At 33.3% G+C, this 24,929-nt stretch overlaps 1 protein-coding gene across 2 annotated transcripts in view; it reads right to left on the bottom strand.

The window, feature by feature from the left end:
- Positions 1-24,929, bottom strand: part of DACH1 (dachshund family transcription factor 1) — a gene marked incomplete at its 3' end in the record, with an annotated part of 404,086 nt that overhangs the window by 50,648 nt on the left and 328,509 nt on the right. For both annotated transcript variants that reach the window (XM_081046619.1, XM_081046618.1), the window contains exon 7: positions 1,705-1,856. In XM_081046619.1, coding sequence (XP_080902745.1) covers positions 1,705-1,856 — 152 coding nt within the window. The remainder of the gene's footprint in view (positions 1-1,704; positions 1,857-24,929) is intronic.

Raw genomic sequence — 24,929 nt, 5'->3', positions numbered from 1 at the left:
ACCTTATCATCAACTTTTGCTTAAATATGTCATCAAAGCTGGTTCGAGGTTAGAAAGAAAGAGTATATTAAATCTAGAGATACCTTCAATAAAATAAATGTCTAAGTCTGTGTATTGTAAAACTGGGTTTTTCTTCTCTCTCTCTCTTTCGATAATTATAGTTTTTGAAATAATGTAAATAACATTTCTAATCTAGGTAATACCAGGCTGGTGTGGGTGGGTGACAATATTTACCTTAGAAATGTGGTATTCATACACAATACAAGATTCCATGTATAAACCCACTCCTCAGATGAACAAGCTGTCTTTATACCGATGAAACTCAAGAAATGCTTTCTCCACTAAAAATGAAATTAAAGTACCACTTCCCTGGTTTTATAGTTAGTAAAGATACATACAACTGGATGGAGAATTGTAAGCAAATGTCTAACTTTTTCTTTGCTTCCTATGGAGTTGTATACTTAAAAAAAAAAGAGTGAACTGTTCCATTACTTTTCACAGTGTAAATTCAGAAATATCAAGGAATATTTTCTGAAAGCATTTAATTTAATAAGAGAGAAATTCATTAAAAACTCTACCTGATAGAAAACAATATCATGGGTCAAATTTAGAAAAAAAAAGAATTCTTAATGTTTTATTTAAAATACAATCAACTATTTGGCCTTGATTATGTTTAGGCTAGATTGATGATTTATTTCAATTACTGAGATATAAACCTTAAAGTTGAATACAGTGCTGGAGACTCTAATTACATTAGTATTAAAAATGCCATATTAATAGATGAGAAGATATGTCACATTAAAGGCCTTCTGTTATGTCCTTGGAGAGGTAAATAAAATTAATTACATTTCTACTGGGAGAATGTTTAATATGGTAGGAAATGTGTACAGTAAAATATTACTAAGGATGGAGTGCTAGAGTAAAAATTAAAAAAAAAAAATTACCAATGCAGTATCTGCAAGCACATTCTTACCACTAGCTCCCCCAAATATGGAGAAGTAGATGGCAAAATCTCCATCTGGGGTCCACATGATCACTTCATGTGTGGGCAAGAGAGTTATGCCTTCTTTTATCCCAAACACTCTTATTATTTTGGCTCCATGTTCTATGTTATTGTTAACTGTAAGTATTTTTGATTCATAATGTACTGTACGTAAAATATACATCCTGAGGACTACATAGGAAATCCGTGGAAAGTTTTGTATGGCTTTTTGAAGTCTATTCTTTGAAGAAACCCCATTAACTGAAACAAACTTATTTATGAAAGAAGAGATTTTTTTGGATTCTTTTATATTAGACATATTTTAAATGACTAAACATATCATTTCCTCACTGCAAGGCGAGCAGTTTAAAAATAGCTAAATATTTATTAGAACTGGTGTGCCGTCATTTAGTAAATCAGACAAACTTAAACATTTAGATTCTTCCCATTAGTCGGCAGTAAGGAGAACATTTAGGCAAAATGATTTTTTAAATGCTGAGGTCATTTTCACCTAAGTTTGTACTAAGGTTTAATATACATATTTGAGTATTACTAAACCAATTAGATAGTGTAGTAAGTTTAAAATCTTAAACTGCTAGAAAAAGTTCAATACGATGGTTCAGTCAATCTCATGAATGGATTACATAGGAATAGGATGAATTGGAGGGAAATCTACAGCTGGGTCTTTTTGTTCCTTTCTTCCAGATTGCAAAGAGGCCTACCTGTATGTTAGTCAGAAGGGTCTCTATGGAAGACAATCCATCAGGAAACAGAAAAGGCGATGGAAAACCTGGAGGAAGTGGTTGTCCATGCCCAGTTAGTGAAAGTTTGTCAAGGCTGTCTCTCGCAGTTGGTGTGGAAAGCGGGGTCTCATCTGTATGTGATTGAAACAAAAATATAGAACAAGTTACGCTTGTCTGTTTTTATTAGACCTCAGTAATGGCTTCCCTAGTGGTTTCCAGAACATTTATTGCAAATTGGTTCCTGCTATCAGGAGAAAATGCTTTCTGCTGAATTTTCTTTAATGAAAAAGCTGTGGAGATACAACAAGATAACATTAATGAGTAACTTTATAAGCCTTTTAAATGCAGTCTCTAATGAGACTGAGTTTACAGTGCCATAGAATCTTTTTAAAACAAATATTATCTCAATATAGTTGTGATAATATATTCAGGCTGACTTTATGGGCACCTTCCCAATTATCTCATTTTAGTTTGTTCTGTTTGGACTGACAATAGAATCTTTCTAGAGCTTCATGTAAGAGTAATTCTTTGCATATTAGTATGTTTCTTTCTCAATTAACCTTTCCTGTATAGAAATGATTTTTTCAAATATATTCTTAAAGAATCTACAAAAGAATATACCATTAAAATCTTTCATTGCACAATTTAAAATGGAAACTGAAATCAAACATATTATTTCTATATTATAACTGAATTCTTCAATATCACTAAAACTAAGGTCTAATTCTTTTGACCTTGAATGCCTTTCCTTCATGTTGAAAAACTACCTTTTTTTATACATGAAAAAGGGGTCTAGAGAAAGGGTAACAAAATGCAATTTCCATAACAGTATTTAAAAAAACAAATATGAAACCCTCTAAGGTAAGTTAGTTCTTACTTTGCTTATTGAATATTCTTCAACATTTTAAGCAATTTAGAGTAATGCCCCAATATGTATTTTTTTACCCTCACAGTGAAATCTTTTTATTCAGTTCTTTATTATTTAAACATTCTTACACTCTCATTTGAAATAGATACAAGTTACGGCTTATTTTAGTTTATTACATCACAGAGAAAAATTTTATTCATGGCAGAATTCTCAGCTTTACAAATATTTTCATATTTCACCTCAGAAAAATTAATCAGAACAATGTATTTGCATAGTCCTGATAGTATCTCTCAATTTTGCAAGTGAAGAAAAACTTCAGCACACTTGCCTTTATGCTTATAATTTGATTCCACTGTTCTCTTCGATCATTCTTACATTTTTCATTGCAATACCTAAACACACAACACGTTTTCCAATTACACTCTCTGGGACAGAAATACTATGGAAGTTGCCACACTCTTCTGTCTCTAACTAATGTCAGAACAAGTTAAATTCATCTCCCTCACCTTTCCACATTTCTAGTTAATGAACCAAAAGGGAAGAAAGGTGGGGAGGAGAGTAATGGACACAAAGCCTTCTATTTACGGCACTCCTCTCACACTCACTCACTCACTCAGTCACTCAGTCTCCTGCAGTTTCTGTCTGCTAGCTCCTCCTCTGTTAAGTAACTGACAGATGATCTGAGGCAGCAGGTACTAGAAGAAATGGAGCAAGCAGCTAAAGTAGGACTCATTGTGTCCTTATTTTGTTTTCCATTGCACTTGTCAACGGGGTTAAAGAAAGACGGCAGAGCAGGGGTAGGACTACGGCCTGGCTAATGTGATCAAGGTGATCCTGGACACCATTTACGTTGTGTCATAAATTACTCCTCCAGACTAAGGCTGCTAGTGTTTTCTCATAATTGCTCTGAAGACACTTGCTAAACATTCGTGTGCATGTGAAATTGTTTAAGAATAAAGAGCAATATTTTTTGATGAGCATCACCTTAGCTGTCACATGCTAAAGAAAATGTGGCTTAATAGATCATGAGGATAATAATTGCTTGTCTCCTGAAGAAAGACATAGAACCAGATGACCACCTGAGCTTGCTTTCAGCTTTAGTCTGTGACGCCACAATTCTTAAAGGTTGTCCTTGAAATAAAGCATCATATGTATGTGTACAATGACACACACATACACACATGTTTAAGTAGCAGTTCCATTATCCCCATGACTATTCGATTTAGCTTCAATACATTTATGCTTGACTATGTTTGATTGTTATGGGAATTAATTCATGAAATCATTCAATATACATTTTTTAGCCAATATTTCTGTAACATAAACAATGTGCTAGATACTGGGGATAAAAGGCTGAAAAAAACAAAATCGACAAGCTTCAAGAAGCATTTCTAGATTAGAGTGACCTATGGCAGTTAAGTAGCTAATTGTAGTTAGTAAAACATTCTCTCTTCCATCCTTAGTCTCTTTTTCCAAATATAGGATTCAAATTATATATGTGAATATATATAACTCATGTATATGTGAAGTGTGTTTGTGCGTGTGTGTGTGTTTGCATGTACATGTAGAGTTTTTTTGTAGTAGCTTCAATGGAATGCCCTTCTTGGTCCTCATGGTTTCAGCTGTAAGTGAATATATTATCATTTGGTATAGATTTACTTGATTGGATGCATGCATTTATCATTTTACATGAGGGAGATACTACATAAGGTTATTTTAACTCAATAGATAAATAACAATCAAATTTAGGAAGAATGACAAATTAAGGAATTTTTAAAAGGGCGATTCTTAAGATCAATATATATGTTTAAAAAGAAAACAAACTAATCAAAGATCAAACAAACAAAAAAGAATGTTTGGGGGATCTTCATGACCTTACTACCTGAGAAAAAGTTGTCATTCTGTGGCAATTAACATCATAGAAAACCTTATTTAGTCTTCCTATAAACACAGTAAAATTGGGAACATAGTTCTTCCTTTTGAAATAAATGTGACCTTTGAAATCCTAAATGTTCTCAGAAGATTAAAGCTCAAAATTTGAGAGACGAGACAACACAGAAGAAAGTTTTGACCTCATGTAATCTCTACTGACTTCAAACAGTAAATAACGATGAAGCACAAATTCACAAAGCACCGTATTCCAATTTCATATATCTGTACATATTTTCAAGGTTTACCTCGAAAAGAGAGTGGGTTTGTCAAATGCTATGATCTTTACTTATACTATTTGACAACATAATCTCTGTTTTTTCATTATTTAATATTTTACTTCTATATAATTTTAAATGTATGGAAAAGTGGTAGGAATCATACAAAGAATTCCTTTATACCCTTATAGTGGGTTGAATTGTAGACCCCCAAAATATATGTCCATGTCTAATCCCTGGAACCTAGTCATGTCAATTATTTCGAAAAAAAAGGGGTTCCACAGATGAAACTAAGTTAAGGGTCTTGAGAGGAGGAGAGTATCGTGGGTTAGGATGCACCTTAAGGCAAATGAGGAGTGTTTTTAAAGAGCAAGTCAGAGGGAGACCTGAGAGAGACAGAGAGATCCATAGAGATGAGGAGGAGGCAAAGAGAAAGGAGACAGAGATGAGACTTTTGTATCCAGAGCCCAGGAGGGCTGACAGCTGCCAGAAGCTAGAGAGGTAAAGAATGGATTCTTCTCTAGAGCCCCTTTGAGGGAGCTTGTCCTGGCTGACACCTTGATTTGAGACTCCTCGTCTCCAGAACTACGAGAAAAAACATTTCTGCTGCTTTAAGGCACCAAGGTTATGATCTTCTGTTACACCAGCCCTAGAAAACTATTTCAACTCCTCACCCAAATTCAGCAATTGTTTACTCTTTACCACTTTTGTTTTTCGATGATCTCTGTCACTCTTTCTTGTAGTGTATGTACATATGTTTGAACCATTTTCACCTTTTAATCCTTAAGACTTCACTGCATATTTCATAAGTATAAGAACACATTCTTCCATCACCACGGTATAAAATCAACAAGAATCACAGACATAGAATAATTATTTAATCAAGAGTCCACATTTCAATTTCATTATCTGTGAGATATTTCAGTATAAAGAGTTAAATAATAAATCTTTTCATTTACTTGACAAGTACTTGGGGAGTATTTTCTCTCGGCACGTAGTAGCCCCTAAGAGGGCCTCTGGTAATTCCTCCCTGCTGTTAATTCACATTGTATCTAGAACTTTCCCCCTTAGTTTCAGTTAGACTGAACAAATACAATAAAACAAATGTGATGGGATGTCACTTCTAAGATGCAGTTGTAAAACCTCTGTAGTTTCCATATCTGTTTTGCTCCCTTTCACTTGTATTTGTTGCCCTAATGGAAGCCAGCTGTCAAGTCCTGAGACAGCCCTGTGGGGAGGTACACACGACAAAAGACTGAGGCCTAGAGAAAACTATGTCAGTTGGTTTGAAAACAGATTGCCCTTGCCCATTTGAGACTTTAGTTGTGGCTGCAGCCCCAGCTGACAGCATAAATACAACCTCATGAGAAACCTTAAACAAGAGATACCCAGCTAAGTTACACCCAGAAACTGTGACATTTTAAATGTTTGATGGTTGAAGCGACTAAGTTTTGGTGTAATTTGTTACTAAATTTGTTACTAAATTTGATAACTAAAACAGTACATAACAGTTTTGTTTTTGTTTTTTCAGTACAATGGGATATATTACAAAAATAAGTTCGTGTCCAGTTACTTTCAGCTACTTTGGACACGTTAAAACCACTTCGGGCTTCAATTTCCTCAATTTTAAAAATAAGATAATCTTTAGTATATAACTCAAATCTATAATTCCACATTTTCTATTATCTCTTATAAAAATTTGTGACAATTATTTTTTCCCTTTTTTTTTAAATTTATTGAGGTGACAATTGTTAGTGAAATTACATAGATTTCAGGTGTACAATTCTGTATTACATCATCTATAAATCCCACTGTGTGTTCACCACCCAGAGTCAGTTCTCCTTCCATCACCATATATTTGATCCCCCTTACCCTCATCTCCCTCCCCCCACCCCTCTTACCCTCTGGTAACCACTAAACTATTGTCTGTGTCTATGAGTTTTTGTTTCTCATTTGTTTGTCTTGTTCTTTTATTGTTTTTGGTTTATATACCACATATCAGTAAAATCATAGGGTTCTCTGCTTTTTCTGTCTGACTTATTTTGCTTAGCATTGTACTCTCAAGTAACAATTATTTAATTCAAGAATTCATCAATATTAACTGGAGAGTGATAATGCATCATCACTGTGGAACCAGAAATGTCAGTACCTTCTTAATTACAAGTTCCAAAGAGTCATGGATAGCTAGGTAATGTTTGAAAAGGGAGTAATTCACACAAAATTGCAAAGCAAGTTATTGATTACTATGGTTTACAAACTTAATTTTATCAGAATTGTTAAATTATCTTTCTTCATTTTATCAAATTAGAAAATACTTCAACCATGTGTAGGACAGGTACCCTTAACACCTGGAATGGAAAATTAGGTGCAGCAAAGGGTACATCACCCTGAGAATAAAGTAAGCATTTTGAAAACTGCTTAATTAGGGTACTGTTTTTTTCCTAAGTACTCCATGTCTATAGGGGACTAGAAGTTATGCCAGTTCTCCAAAGAGTTTCGTTATTTGTAAACTCCTAAGAAAGAGTGATTATTAACTTTGAAGCATTATTGCATTTTAATTCAGTTACAAGGTACTACAGTGGTTTTCTAAAGGAAAATAGAAGTACATATTACAATCTAATAAATTATTTCATCTTTGGACCAGAAAAGAAATTTATCAATTAACATATTAATAATTTATGTAATGAATATAATGACAATTCTAACAACATGCAATTAGTTAACATCAGAGTAATAAACAATATAAAGAGAAATCAGATATGGAAGAGAAGAAAATATTCTTAGAAACCCCAAATCAATAAAGTATAAAAAATGTTATTTCATTCTTTTCATCACTTAATCCTATGATTCTACTCATATTTTCTAAGTTTCATGTCAATAAATGACTAACAGTAGGATTGACGCCTCTGTAAGACAAGCTTTTTTTCCCTTCAATCTTATCACATATAACAATTTAGCAGGATATCCTAAGGAACAATGTTGTTTAAAAAATAATGGGCCTTTACTTTAAAATGTTTTCTTTCCTGTTAATAAAATCTAACTCACTTGTTATAACCCATCCCTTTGGGTTTGAATTATAGATTCTCTTTCAAGTTTGTGTGTTTGTGTGTGTGTGTGTGTGTGTGTGTGTGTGTGTGTGTGTGTGTGTTGGTCACTGATGTCTTTTATTATATGATAAAACCAAATAGCAAAACTACTAACTTTTACAAAACCATATATTCCAAGGGGATTCACATTTATTCATCTTGATGTGAAATAGATAGTAACATTAGTAAAATGGTAAAATCTCCATATTTAATATTTACAAGTGATCTGGGAGTTTGCGTGATAACACTATATTTCTATACTAACAAAGTAAAAAAAAATATTGACAAAAATTTTGAGAGTATGGTAATTTCTATACAGAAGTGAATTTTTTAAATGTACAGCTTTTTTTTTCATTTTTGATAAACACCCATCATGATTGTATAGAAAGATAAACTTATTGGTGCTTTTGTAAACTCATCAACCACATTATTCAACTGGAGTAGAGGTGTGAATAACCTAAAAAATTAAGGATTGATGTTTTAAAAAAGTTAGAAACTCATATCCAGATACATAACGCAGTCATGTTTAAACTGGCCTCAATTTGCCATGGAGGGAATCCAGGTCTTGTACCATAATTCTGTGGTTTCCATATCATCTCTCTCTAATGAGGCTTATGATAATGAAGTATCATGTTGATAATAAAGTTATTACTATATATTATTATAGTTGACTTATACAAACTAACCTTGAATTAGTTCAGTGAACAGTTAAAATTAATTATGATAGAAATAACTTGAGAAAGGGCAAAAGAGTATGAATTACTGTATTGATTTTTCTTCGGGTAGCAGGACCTAGAGGAAATGGGCAAGTTGACTTACACAACAAGAAAACAGTACAGATTTTGGAGAAATAAACTGTGATAAGCATTATAAAACTTAAGAGTATCCTTGGATATTCTTGAAGCAATATTACAACTTTGAATTTTAAGTTAGGGTGAATTAAGAAAAGATTTACTATGGAAAAGAGATCATTGTAAGTGCATGTTTGGCAGGATGTTGGAAGTGTGCTCTGGCTGTGCCCCACATTGGGCGCCAGAGTGCTCAAAGATACACCAAACTCAGAGTCCTGCCTAATTTAATGTATAAAGTATTTATTACACACATACACAGATTCACCTTTATCAGTGGTTGTTAACCTTGGGGTAGTTCACCTTTGAGAGGATGACAAAAGTTAGGGACCATGCCTTATAAAAAGAAATAGTCTCAGTGCCCTAACTATACAGTAAGTATGTAATAATGTCTATTGAAAGAATATGTGAATGAAATGAGGAGAGGCAAACGCTGGAAAGTAAAAAATGCAGAAATGAGAAGGATCAGTAGTCTCTGCTTACCCTAAGGTCACATCACATTCATGATAGCAAAACTAAAAATACTTTCTATTGGAAAACCACACTATTGATTATAAGACAATTTCATAGACATTATCTTGGGTTAGGAGGAAGCTCTAGGAAGAAGATTTTAAAAGTGCATGCATTTATAATTTCAATAATGTTATGTGCCAAAAGATTGATTCAAATGGCTCCTAGTGGTTATTTAGAAAAATAAGAGATTATATTTAGACCATGGAAGTTGATAGGAGAGAGAAGAAGACATATAAAGTCTTCATGGCAAGATGTATTTCAAACGGCCATTGGATATTCAAAAAATTTTAAACGGGGAGGTTAAGGGATTCTATGAGGAAACCATGCAGGAATAATAGCTCAAGGAAAACAGGGACCCTAAACTTTGTATTTGTAAAACGAAAGGCTATTTTGTACCATTACTCTCAAAAAACAGTCTTTAATTTCTGGCTAGTTTACATTTACATTTCAAAAATCTATGTGTGTGGGAAACTCTAAATTAAGCTGTATATTAATATTTCCAAACTTGGCCTTGACAGCAAACTCATCACTGTACTCAGCAACTGAGAAGATGAAACTAAAGCACACAGACTATCTGTGAATAGATGTTTTTTTCCCTTCCACCACTTGAAATTTCTTGGCAAAAAGGGAATGGCACAAAATTAAACAGACACACACACACACACACACACACACACACACACGCACATGCACACACACACACACGCACACACACACAAAAACAGACTTAACTTTTAAACATTTGGGGTGGCTTTCATTCCTGCTCGTTTCTTAAGTCATAAGTGTTTATGAAAGAGTTGGTGTAGCTTAGGCTGAAAAGAGCCACTTAATTTCTGTCTTTTTTATGACCCTGAAGGTTTAACCTCACTGCTGATACTGCAAGCGAATATGGGAAAGCATTTACTGAAAGCTGCATAACAGACGTGGTTATATTTCCTACGTTGATGTTTTGCATATCTGCACAGTAGGGCCATTAAGGGTTGTAAGAGCACAACGGAAACAATCATAACGTTTGTTTTTAGAGGACTGACTCAGGACATGTACACCAGGCTTTATATAGAAAGTGTTTTTGTTTTATTAAGGGACTGTTTGCCTGTTAGTGATAACATCATTAAAAATAAATGAAAGGGGGCTGGGAAAATGCTTCCCAAAAGCAGAAACCTAATTAAAGGTAATATGCCTGCTATGAGGGATTTTTTTTTTCAGGACTCAAAAATAGAACAAGGTTAGTTCTTTCTTATTTTATAAGGCCCAAAGAAGACCTCACAGTAAAACATTACTTCTGATCTAATTTTCTATTTCTGTGTACTTTAATAATCTACTTTACAGTCTGTGCTTGCCCATGGAAAGTGAACTAGTTTTGTTCCTACAGATAGCTTCTTCATCATAGCATACTGCATGAAAAAACAATCTGATGGTTCAGCTAAAAAAGAACAACAACAAAAAAAAAAACACACTCTCCTTTTGAGCAAATCGTGTAGGTTGTAATATATGTAGTAACAGTCATTGAAATAATGCACACACAAACATTTCATGGTCCTTAAAGACCACTTTTGAGAGCCTGAGTTAATGGTAAAAAAAAAACATTTCCAAATCACGGTTTATAATTTCAGAGAAAAAGAAAAAAAAGGAGACCTTTTCATTTTAAGGGGTGGAGTTACTCTAATTTCATGGATGGTGAAAAAAGCAGGAAACTGCATTCCCTTGATAACTCTGCCCTTATTGTGCTGCGACCTTGGCCAATTTACTTAAATTTACATCTGCCAAAAATGAGTTTGTGAAATGTGCTTCGAGAATTTTCGGGGGGCAGGGGAAAGGAGTTGTCACATAAATCTAAGGACTTTTTGAATTAATATTCCTTTAGAAGGAAAGAGAAAATGAGGAGAAACACTGGGCATCCTCATAGGGTTCTATAGTTCGATATTCTGGTCTCTTCTTGTCACCTCTGCACAGTTCTAATTCATTTATAAGTCTCCAAACTGAAAATGAATCTTATTGCTAAATGAATAAAACAGCACAATTCCCAAATTATTCCCCTGAAATATAAAAGAGCTTTGGTATTTTAGACTATTTAATCTCTAATTTGCACATGGGTTTTAGACTAAAATTATCATGGAATTATAAAAAGTGTGAAATATCTTGGAAATCATTTGGTATAAATTCTTCTTTTTTTTTTTTCAGATGAAACAAGCCCCAAAGTGGTTAACCCAATGTTTTTCAAAGCCAAGTCTGCAAATTCTCATTCCTTTTCTTCATTAAAAGTTACTGTCAATTCAGAGAAAATACAGGGCAAGAACATTTTGAAGGATTCTGAGGATACGTATACCTACAAATATACAAACATGTATGATATTTGGAGAAATGTGAAACCTGGAAGGATATTTAATAAATACTAAGGGAGTTTTAGGAGTGATAATGGTCATATGATTGTGATTTAAGGGAAAGACTCCTTATCTTTAAGAGATACACAGTGAAAATAAATAAAGAAAAAATATTTACAGATTAAATAAAATGTTTTGGATTGGCTTCAAAATAATCTGAGGAGGAGGAATGAATGAATGGGGAGACTCATGAAAGAAGGGTGAGCTTGAGATGATCATTGTTACAGGTGAAACACTGATAGATATACAGGAGAGGGGCAGTACCTTCTTATAATTTTATGTGTGTTTGAAATTTTCTATAATAAAATGTTTTTAACAAAAAAACAATGTTACCCAGTAAAATGCCATTAAGTCATTCTTCTTTCAAAAAGTCAGAGGCACTGGTATATGATCATCATCGTTATCATTATCAAAATAACTAGCATATATCGAGTGCTTTCTATGTGTTCAAAAGCAATGCTCTAAGCACTTTACATCCATTAACTCATTTAATCCTCACAATTCTATTAGATTGTGATTAGTAATATACTCATTTTACACATGAGTAGAAAGAGGTACACTAACATAGTTAACTAGCTAAGAAAACTGGGCTAGTAAGAAGAGGAGACAAATTCAAACCTGATTAGCCTTTCTCCTGAGCCGATGACCCTTAAACACCCAATGGGGTGAAATATAAATTTTCCATAAACATTTAAAAAATGTATCGGACAGGTGTGTTCAAACGTGTATAAGAAACTTATACTCCAAAGAAAGAATATCATTTTATAATTATTTTATTTCAAAGTAGAAGAAAATTTAGACATTACTATTCTACCTCTTGCTCTTAAACAAGGCTTAACTTATTCTTTAAAACCCAGCTAATAGTCAACCTAAGCAACCAAGATTTCCCAAATTTATTACTTCCATACATACTTACAATTATTCATTATTGAAGCAAAGATATCTATCTTAGAAATGATGGGTCTGCATATGGGACTAGAGAATTCCAACCACGATTATAACAAACACTTAATATCTACTCTAACCCCAAGTAGTCCACACTTATCTTCCTGCAAATGTCCCTACTTTGGGGGTTCATCCCTGGGGCACAAGAATGCTTCAACATTCGCAAATCCATCAATGTGATACATCACATAAACAAAATAAAGGACAAAAATCATATGATTCTATCAATTGATGCAAAAAAAGCATTTGATAAGATACAACATCCATTTATGATTAAAACACTTTAAAATTGGTATAGAAGGAAAATACCTCAACATAATAAAGGCCATATACGACAAGCCCTCAGCTAATCTCATAATGGTGAAAAGCTGAAGCCCTTTGCTCTACAATCAGGAACACGACAAGGTTGTCCCCTATCACCTCTGCTTTTCAACATAGTGTTGGAAGTCCTTGCCAGAGCAATCAGGCAAGAGATGGAAATAAAAGGCATCCAAATTGGGAATGAAGAAGTTAAAATGTCACTCTTTGCAGATGACATGATGCTATATATAGAAAACCCTAAAGACTCCACCAAAAAGCTATTAGAAACAATCAATGAATACAGTAAAGTTGCTGGCTACAAAATCAACGTACAAAAGTCCATTGCTTTCCTATATATCAACAATGAAATCTCAGAAAAAGAAATACAAAAAACAATTCCTTTTGCAATTGCAGCAAAAAGAATAAAATACCTAGGAATAAACTTAACCAAGGATGTGAAGGATTTATACGCTGAAAACTATAAGACATTTTTGAAAAAAATTGAAGAAGACACAAAGAAATGGAAAGACATTCCGTGCTCATGGATTGGAAGAATCAACATAGTTAAAATGGCCATATTACCCAAAGCGATATACAGATTTAATGCAATTCCCATCAAAATCCCAATGGAATTTTTTAAAGAAATAGAACAAAAAATCATCAGACTTGTTTGGAACCACAAAAGACCCCAAATAGCCAAAGCAATACTAAAAAAAAAAAAAGAACAATACTGGAGGTGACACACTCCCTGATTTTTGCTTGTACTACAGGGCTACAATAATCAAAACAGCTTGGTATTGGCGGAAAAACAGACACATAGACCAATGGAATAGAATTGAGAACCCAGAAATAAAACCACATAAATATGGACAGATAATTTTTGACAAAGAACCTAAAAGCATACAATGGAGGAAAGACAGCCTCTTCAATAAATGGTGCTGGCAGAATTGGATAGCCACGTGCAAAAGAATGAAACTGGACTGCTATCTGTCACCATGTACCAAAATTAATTCAAAATGGATCAAAGACTTAAGCATAAGACCTGACACAATAAACTGCATTGAAGAAAACATAGGTACTAAACTTATGGACCTTGGGTTCAAAGAGTATTTTATGAATTTGACTCCAAAGGCAATGGAAGTAAAAACTAAAAGAAACGAATGGTGTTATATGAAACTGAAAAGCTTCTGCACAGCAAAAGAAACTATTGACAAAATAATGAGTCAACCAACTGAATGGGAGCAGATCTTTGCAAACAGTGCCTCTGATAAGGGGCTAATATCCAAAATATACAAGGAACTCATGAAACTCAACAACAAAAAAACAAACAACCCAATTGAAAAATGGACAGAGGACCTGAAGAGACATTTCTCCAAAGTGGATACACAAATGGCAAATAGACATATGAAAAAATGCTCAACATCGCTAATCATCAGAGAAATGCAAATGAAAACCACAATGAGATATCACCTCACGCCAGTCAGAATGGCTTTCATCAACAAGACAAATAGTAACAAGTGTTGGAGAGGCTGTGGAGAAAAAGGAACCCTCATACACTGTTGGTGGGAATGCACACTGGTGCAGCCGCTATGGAAGGCAGTGTGGAGGTTCCTCAAGAAATTATGAATAGAATTACCATATGACCCAGCAATCGCTCTCCTGGGTATCTACCCCAAAAATATAAAAACATTTCTCTATAGAGACATGTGTACTCCAGTGTTCATTGCAGCTTCGTTTACAGTGGCCAAGACATGGAAACAACCAAAATGTCCTTCGATAGATGAATGGATAAAGAAGTTGTGGTATATATACACAACGAAATACTATTCGGCGTTAAGGAAAGATGACAAGATGGATGGATCTTGAGAGTATAATGCTAAGTGAAATAAGTCAGGCAGAGAACCCTATGAGTTCACTGATATGTGGTATATAAACCAAAAACAACAAAAGAACAAGACAAACAAATGAGAAAGAAAAACTCATAGACACAGACAATAATTTAGTGGTTACCAGAGGGTAAGGGGGTGGGAGGTGGGTGATGAACATAAAGAGGATCAAATATATGGTGATGGAAGGAGAATTGACTCTGGGTGGTGAACACACAATGGGATTTATAGATGATGTAATACAGAATTGTACACCTGAAATCTATGTAAATTTACTAACAATTGTCACCCCAATAAATTTAATAAAAAATAAAAAATAAAATGTCCCTACTTTGCATCTTTACCAAATGCCAACTATACTAGCAAGGTCTACATTCTCCTTGTGAGAAATATTTAATCATGGAAGCATCACTTTTTAATTGACATATGTATTCTATGAGGTAAAAAAGCAAGGCCTACTTAAAGATTCTTAAAAGCAAAATTATTGTCTAAGAGATCCATTTCAGAAGAAGCAGGTTTCAAGCCTTACCCATTTATCAGCCACAATTAAACTCTGGGTATCGCCACAAATTGTCTTCTGTACTTGTTCTAATTTAACTTCTCAATTTTCTCACTGTGTAATCCTAGCCATGAACTTGCCTCACTTTCCACCAGAAGAACTGTATTTAGGTTACTAAATCACCCTTTCTTCGTTTCACACCTCACTCCTCCCCTGCCTCCATCATTGTGCTATATGGGAGCTCCCATAGTTTTGATTACTACTCTGCTCAGAAGAGATATCATGCACCAGGCTGCTGGGACACTGCCCTGAGCTTGTTGGTCTCAATAAATTAAGGTGTGTAAGTCTGATAATTTACGAAGCATAATGACTCCTTCCCAGACACAGGCATGATATAATAGGTCCCTACACTCCCACCTTCCCTTACCACAGTGTCTTGACACCAGAACTATGGCATGTGAATCTGAAAAGTCTCCTGAGGTGACACCTAATAGCTCTACACCTTCAGCTTCACTGGCTTGAATCATTCATCTTTACCCTCCTGTCCATAAAAACCAATTACACTTTACCAGGACTACGGCAGATGATCAAATTCACTGCAAATTATCATCAGACACATTTCTTTACAGATTTGTTCCTTAGCTGTGTTTAACATGAAAAACTGTGAGGGAAAGAGCCATTCACATGTCCATCTTATTCAGCCATATAACCTCAATGTCTGGCACATGATATATTCTTCTTATTGATTGGTTGATTGGGCAATGTATTGCCCAAACTACTTAATTTGTTAAGTCCTTTGTTCTTACTAATAAACATAAATTTTCATTGAGGTTAGTTTACTTTTTAAATTAGTTAAATTTGAATGAGACGATATATAATAAGAAATGCTTTCAGCTTGGGTTGCCTGTTTATAAATGTGAATCCAGCATATAAAAAATATTTATGATATTTAAAATTCTAATTTTTAAAATCTCTATTTTTTAAAATTAATTAAATATACATGTTACTACCCAGTGCAGAAAAGGGGCTAACGAGTGTGTGTAGAAAACATAAGATTTGATTCATCTCTCTAGAAGTGCTGTTGGCTGCGCTTGGCAGTCATAGATTTGCCGGGGCAGAGAATATCCACACAAAGCTTGATAAGCATCCTGTCAGAAACATTATGAAAACTGGAAATTGATAGGAGGTTAAACTAAATGGCCTTTATATCCCTTTTACCTATTGAGATTCTATGACTTCTTCCTTGAAAACTAACTGCATTCTTATATAGTCATATAAAAATGCAAAGAAAGCACTAATTTTTAGGATTAGGGAAATATAAAAAGTTAAGAGTGTATGTTTATATCATTGTCAGCATTATTCTCTTGGCAAGAGGGGGATTCTTGAACAGCACAGCTGCTATTTTGCAACCCTCAGAACAGAAAAACATAATGCAAATTCCTGGACCTTCACTATATATAAGTTTTTAAAAATTGATTTCCAATGTATAACCACTTGTTCTTTGTAGCAAAGAGAAAAGATGACATTGCCAGATTTATAAAATTGTTGTTTCTAGCTTTTTAATGTGTTATATTTCTGAAAAACACATCTGTGAGATCAACTATATCACTATAGATAAAATAACCATATGAGTTAATGTATTTGAAAAAAATTCAAAGAAAAGTATAACACACATATGTTTGCATATATACAAATGAATATGTACACAGACACACATAGTTATATAAGTACATTGGTACATATGCACCTACATTAGAATACAGGCATGTGGAATTCTTGTATCTTTAGTCAACCAATAACTACTCAATGTTTAGATTATTAATTTACTTTAAAAACAATCACCGAATGCTTTACACAAATAAATTTATCGTCTGACATAATAAATTATCTTTCATTACGTATCCCTTCTCCCCGCATAGTAAGATTTCACAAGAATGCAAGAACCAGGTAGAACCTGGGAAGATTTACCATTGCTTTCTATATCAGACCATATACTTTAAGATTAACAAATTATGAATAGCATAAAGATGATTTCATAAATGACTTAATACTGAGTGAAAATTTGAAAACAAACTATTCAACTTTATTTGAAAATGCATATTTGAATAAGCAAACCAAACACGCAGGATTTACTCCTACACTCTTGATAAACATAGAAAATTCACATTGCCCTTTAATGTTATTTTGCATTAGATAATTTAAATAAATACCATAACAAAAAATTAGTTAAAAATATATTTATATGCATTTTTACACTCATACACAGTTCTAGAGATCCTGATACGTCCCTCACCTATCTTGGCCCACGACAGTTAGTACAGGGAGAATTTATATTGGCATCTCTTCCTTTTAGTTGGGAATCATCACAAAGATAGTACCCTCAGTGTTTCTCTTATAACCTATCCTAAAATCTATTTTCTAACTTTTATTTTATGGTATACAAATTCTCCACAGAGATTTGAATACAGTGCTTAGCATAAAAGTAGCTTCAAAAATGTCATGATATTTTTAAGGAAGTTATTTCCTTAAATTATTTTAAAAATTATTTTCACAACTGTTAAATTTAGTCATAAATTTCATCAGAGAAACTTTAGGAAACCAAATCCACCCTGAAATATGAATACATTGTATTTTTTCAATTGATTAATTTGGCAATTCAGCCAAATTAATAGTCTTTCTAGAAATATTTGTGGAAGAATAGCAAATTTAATACAGTATGGTAAGCACTCTAACAAAGATAAGAACATAAGAATATCAGGGCAAGTAAGGATATTTAGTTCATTCTTGGACTTCCTAGAGGAGGAGGAATCCAAGTTCAGAATGAAGAATAATTAGAATATAAGCCATATGGCATGTCTGAAACCGTAATTTATGAGAAGAAATAATTTTTGACAACAAGGTAATTTATTGTCTCAAATCTACAATCAAGGTTCCAAATGTTCCCTGTACTTTAGATTTAGTCTTTCAAAGGTAAATACATTTTCCTCTATTATCAATTTATTGTTAAAAATGAAACAATAAAAAAAAGTATCTATAAATCTTCACTGCAAGCTCTTCATTCAGTGAGAGGCAAATAAGTGAGACTAGATTGCAAGAATGTTTTCCTGGTGAGCCCATGTCAGTCCTAGTGATTACTGTCTTGTTTTCTAAGAAATTCTTCAAAGGTATTATTTTAGAATCTTTCTTGGGATCATTACCAAGGTGCTTCTTACACTGTCTGTGAAATGTGCCTCTATCCATTTAAAAAAAAAATCAGAACTGCATTAGCTTATTTTATTCATCGATCACTTATCTGTAAGCCAGCAAATTTAGTTCAGATATCTTAGAACATAATTCATGTGGCCTGAATTCCTTTAGAATACCTAAGAATTTTCTTTCCATCTATTCATCTATCTTGGGCTCTCATGATGCTTATTTTCACTATTTACATTTTCTTATAGAAAGATTATGAAAACAAAAGAATAATTTCTTATACTTCTTTGTATCACTTTGGATGCAGGCCATATATACTCCAGAGAGAAGGTGCTAAAAAAATTATATCATTACTTGACTACTTAAGCAGTTTGAGTTCATCTCCATCTCAAATATGGAGTTTCAAAATTTGGGCGGAAGAGTTACATTATGTTTTCTCTAAACTTTTCAATCTGGATTCTAGATCCAGCTTTTCCAAAAATTAATGATGATATAGAGTAAGTCATTATCTTCTCTGCCCCAAATTTACCAAAGAATAAGGATATCACTCCCGTAATTGTGCCCTCTTTTCATAGACTTCCACTTTGTAGTTAATAATTTTAATTGTATATACCATTTTGTAATATACCCCTTTTAATCCAAAAAAAAAAATTATTGATACCAATCTTCCCTTCAATTACTTTTCCAGTTTTTCATCTGTCTGTTTTAGAGTTATCTACTCTCTGTAAACTCATCTTCTCCCCATAATTTAATCTTGAGCTTAGTTTATTCAATGTTTTTTATTCCTATCTAATAAAATCACTTTTTATCAAAATCAAATGTGCCATCCATATTGCCAAATCTGATAGTCAATTCTCAGACTACCCCATACTTGATTATCGGCAGCTCTTGACATTTTGGTCATTCTTCCATTCTTGAAATGCTTTCTTCACTTGATTCCCAAGACACTATGCTCTGTTCTCCACCGAAAATCTCAATGACTGCTTCTTCTTAATCTCTTTATTGCTTTTCCTTTTTATCTAATCTTTCATACTCAAAACCTGACAGAGTACCCTCTGACCTTCTTCATTGCTATACTCACTCTCTCATGATCTCATTTATACCCATGCCTTTAAATACCATCTATATGCTGATAGCTCCAAAATTTATATCTTTAGCTCAGACCTTTTGCTTGAACTGCCCTCATCTCTGGACTCACATCTCCACTGGGATATCTAATAGGCATCTTGAAATCCACACGTCCCCAAAAAAGAACACTTAATTACCCAGTTCCACAGCTGCTCCTTCTATCATCTTGATAATCTCAGTCCCATTCCATTCCCTTTCTTCTCAGTCAACTAAAATGATGAATTTTTAATATTTCATTCTAGTTCATATATCTATAGCTGATATAAAGATATATTGATCTAGATATATCATATTTGTGTGGTTAACCAAGTGTAAACATTTAACATATTTTAGGTTAAATTTACATAAATGACATCATACTATTAACATCTTTTTCTAACTTTTATTAAGTTTTTGAGACTTATCTAAGTTGGTTCATATCGATCTATTTATTCACTAGAATTGCTGTATGAAATACATTATACAACTATGCTACATTTTATTTATTCATACCTCCATCACAGCATTAAGCTAGTTTGAAAATGTTTGCTATTATACAGAATGTTGTAGTAAAATTATTTTATGTATGTACTAGACCTTTGAATGCAGTATTTTATGTGAGTTCTATAAAATGTAAGATTTTCTTTAATCACCATGAAATAAACATAATTTTAAAGAAATTGAGTAATTTTCCTAATGTCACGCAGTTAGTCAAAGAAAGAACCAGAATTTGAAATCACATTTATTTCATTTCAGCATTTAGTGTTTTTTCCTACCACATTAACTTATCTGGTTCTAAATCCTATGGTGTTCTTGTAGGAATGATGCTAACAGTAACAGGGAACAATGAGAAAAGACATTTACCAGCCCCAATCCTTGCTTCAATGAGAATTCTAGTAAATCATGAGTGGGCAATGAGATCATGTGAATACAGAAGAAATGTGGGTATAGTGGTGGCAGCCCACTTAGAAAACTTCTATTTAAAATCTTGTTATTAACTAGTGAGGCACTCCAGTTCTAGAACTACTGGCAAGAAATTCACAGGAATTGGTATCTAAACTATAAAACAAGGAAGAAATGGAAGTCTTAGTTTGTGTGCTTGAGAGCCAGGAAAAAGTAGTGGCATAAGAAAAAGATTAAGAAACTGAAAATAGAACAGAAGAAAAGGGAAAACTTTGCTGGCTCCTTATAGATACAAACCTAGAATTGTAATAATTACCTTATCTTCTTCCCTTTGCCTCTGTGTACAAGCCATTTAGTCCTTTACTAGAGATTCAACAGATAGCAATTATTAAAACTAATCTTTATTATCAGCACAAGGAGTTTTATAAGACACATCAAGCTCAGAAATAAAACAAAAACTCAATGTCAATTTGTGTTTACTGAGCTGCTCTGGCCTCAGGCCCTGCTGCTAGTAATTGCATACCTGTCTTGTTTCCCTACAGAGTTTATTCCTAATATTATAACGGGGGCCCATCCCATGCCAGAACCTGTGTCTTGGATCCATGCTCAATATCTTGGTTTCCCTTTGCCTATAATTCTTATCTTTCCCATCTCAGCATTTCTGTCTTTTGGAAATCCAACCCAGAATCCAATTCTTCATGATGAGGTGTTCTCCAATACATATCTTTTTGTTGTTGTCGTTTGTTTTGTTTTCCATAAATCACTTTTGCCTACGGCCTATAGGCATTCATTGGCTACCTACTACCTGCCAGAACTTTCTTATCACTGATCTGTTTTAGCATCGCAACTACTGCCTAGCCTCTCTGTGTCATGTTCCTCATATCTACAGGTTCTTTGAATTTGGAACACTATGATTTTCTGTGAGCTTTACTTGCATGAATTAACAAGCATCCATTATACAGAAGGAGAAAAGTTAGTGGAACGGAGGGAAAAGCTCTGGTCTCTAGAAAGACAGGAGGAAAAGTCACGTAAAAAAACAAATACCAAAACAGAGAGGACTAAGTCAAATGCCAACTATGAGGACTGAGTGAAGACCCCTGAGTTGTCAGGAAACAAATATTTGGTCTCGTAAACCAATGCAGTCTAAAGATTTGGATAATTTTGTTCTCTGATAAACTCTTCATAGATCAGAAAGTGTAAATTCAATCTATTGTTATCAGATCCTTAACATATCAAAATCCTGTATAAAGAAATGTTAATCTTTTTATGTGTAAATTGGCCATAAAGAATTGCACAGAACTACTTGAAAAATAATTTCAAATGTATCCACATTTACCAAAATATTGTGTTTCTGCATTGATTCTTATATGCCTTTTGTTGTTTCAATTACAGAAACCTAATTTAAGAAGAATCATTATGCCATTAAAGAAAATCTAAAAAGGTAATCCTCTTTTTTTTAATGATGAAACATTAAAAAAAAAAAAAACAGAGACATAGATGTTTGGAAAATAAACTCAGATAGCAATTAGTGGAAATGGTGATGCTTAAATTCAGCAGAAGTATAAGGAATAAAACACTGAAAAGAAATATGCACAGACTTAGAAGTACATACAGTAATTGGAACCATCTGCTAACAAATACAGGAGGTACAACAAGACCTGTTTCAAAGACTAAATTAGACTCATTTGTTATTAGCAGTATATATTTGCATTCAATTAATGTGCTAAAATCCTTTAAAAGTATGCTCTCTTAAGTGGGTTAAACATGTTCATTGTAATCTTGTTTATACTAATAATTGGCTTAGCAAATCTTTTCTTTATATCTAGTACAAAGGTAAACTTTATCAAGCCCAAACTGAATTATCATAAATTCCATATTAGCAGAAACCAAATTAATGAGGTTTGATTATACCAAGAAAATTGCTTTTGCCATTTGCTTAATGTCATCTGCTTTATATAATAACCAAAAATTCAACTGATGGAAGGAGTAGATAATTTAGTATTTGCAAAAATATTAGTAGAAGCAAGGCAAACTTTCAGAAAGTCTAATTTAGTGTTATTTTTATTTGTTTAGGTTCAGTGTGTAATATGATGTTAAGTATATTACTGTACTATGCTATTATGGAACAGATGTTAAATGCAATGTAAAAATGTCAGGGGTAAATGATTGATGATCCTCTTTGCCATTTCAAAGTAAACTATGATTATTTATATGCTCTGGACATTGCTTGAAAGCATTGTATTAAATCTAAACAATTGATCCACTTTCAAGGGTTTTTGTATAATGTATTATTTATGTGTTTTTATTCTTTTGCGAAAATGCCCCAGTATAAGGAAGTATTTAGAGTCTCAAGTGCTCCACCCAGTCCATATGGTTAGATTTGTTTTCTGTGTAATACTCACTTTTTCCCTCTAGGCCCATATGGCAAGTCCATAGGCTGCCCAGGCCCCTCTATCCTCTACAGGGGCCATATGGCAAGTTCACTGAGCACTCATTTACCTTCCATTAATATTTTATTTGCCTCAGACAGAGAAAGAGATCAGATTAAGTAAAGTCAGCCCTTGAAAATGGTTTAGCCATATAATCAATACTGAGTGTCAATGTGGTATGAGATATGGGCTCTGTTATTTCATTTATATTAAAAATAGCAAATTCATTTGAATAATTTATCAAATAATTTCATAAGCTCTTTTGATCACTTGATATACATTGACAGAATACTGTTTAATTATGCTAATCATCTAGGCAATATTAACACATGAGAGTATAAGCTTATAAAGTTTAGAACTGGTTTAAACATATAGGCTTTGATATATCCAAAGAGATAAGACTGAATCTAAATTATAATCTATATTACCATAGTAATTGCTCTAAAATTAATTCATCGTTATAACATTTGTAACTATAGGCTAAACTTTTGCTGTCAACTTAAAGTAATTAACTCTCAGCACTTTATTTACAGCTAGAATTTATATAAAATATGGAATAAATTAAATTACTATATTTCTGCATTTTCTATTGCCATTACAAATTCATATAAAGTGAATAAACTTCATGGGGTTTATTCTGACTGTTTACATTCTGTTTATATTCTGACTGTTTACATCTGACTGTAAATTCATTCAGTTGATAAAGTTACTATTTTTATAATTTTAACTTTTGAGCTATAGATATTACCTCTATGTCTTCCCTTTAACACCTGATGGTGTTAATATATATGAACATAATATATTTTATAATCAAATTGCTATCCCAAGTACTTAACAACCCTTCCAGAATATGCATCCAAAACATGCATACTCTTTAGGCTAGAGAAAGTTGTATGTGTACCTTTCTTTCATCTCCTCAATAAAAGTATACTTGTATCATTTTAAAAAAACATCTTGACTTAATAACCTCAGCTCAGTTATTCAAAGTGAACAAAAGTGACAATGCAGCTCACCACACTTATGGTAATTTGTTTTTATTAGACCTTAGAATTCTTGTCATCTTATGTATAAAATCTAATGTGAGGATATTCAGAAGAGGGAATTTATGCTTTGATGGTTGGTACCTTCTTAACACCCCTAAAATGTTTCTTTTTGGACATGTCTTTTAATCAGTCAACCCCTTCTCCACAAAGCAGTTGTAAATAGTTGTGTATGTTTTTTTTCATTTGATGTCAGACAATGCACATATCCTATTATCAGGTTTTGCCCACATTTCCTCTGAGTGCCAATATCCATAATCATACTTGTTATGATCTCTGTCCAGAATACATTTGCCAGGGCAATGTAAATTCTGAGATCAGATCACATAGGTAATACGGAATAGATTCTGAAGTCATTTGAAATTTCAAAATGATAATATTGAAATAAAAATGTTAATGTGTTTAGGTTTGTCACGTGTAAGTGCAAGTAAAGTCGTAACTGAAATATAAAGACAACATCAGGATCTCTGACAGCTTATTTTAGGCTTGTATATACAGAACATATTTTAATGAAAATATAAAAGTTTAATTTTATGCACTGAATATTTTCACAGAGTCAGCATTTTGCTATTTTGTGATAACATGTTAAAATTAATGGGATGTCTTAACTAAGTTCTTTCTGCATATATACATATAAAAAAGGGAAACCTCAGAACCTGACTTCATAAATAACATTCACTGCGATTTTGTTAAAGTTGAGATGTGTGGATTTGTATTTGAAATCCTCAGAAGGTTACAGGGTGCAACCCTCCAACAATATCTGTGAGTCTTCAGGGACAAAATCCCATTATGTGGAGTTCAGTGAAGGGGGTAAACACCACCATAAAGAAATACAAATTGCACATATTTCCCATTTAGTTAGTGTCACCAAAGTTCACCATTTAGAATTCTAACCAGTTAGGACTTATTCTTGGAGGTCAAGTACCTTGTGAACCTTGTCGTCTCATTGATGACATCATATCCCATCCATCAATTCTTTCAGGAGCACACTTGCCATCTGCTCAGCCTACGTTGTAATAACTTACTAGACAAACTCACAGGGTAACAATCTGTACAATGA

This window comes from Rhinolophus hipposideros, assembly GCF_964194185.1.
Source record: "Rhinolophus hipposideros genome assembly, chromosome: 4".
Taxonomy (NCBI): Eukaryota; Metazoa; Chordata; class Mammalia; order Chiroptera; family Rhinolophidae; genus Rhinolophus; species Rhinolophus hipposideros.
Note: the sequence above shows the minus strand (reverse complement) of the source record. Positions and strands in the feature narration are given on the sequence as shown.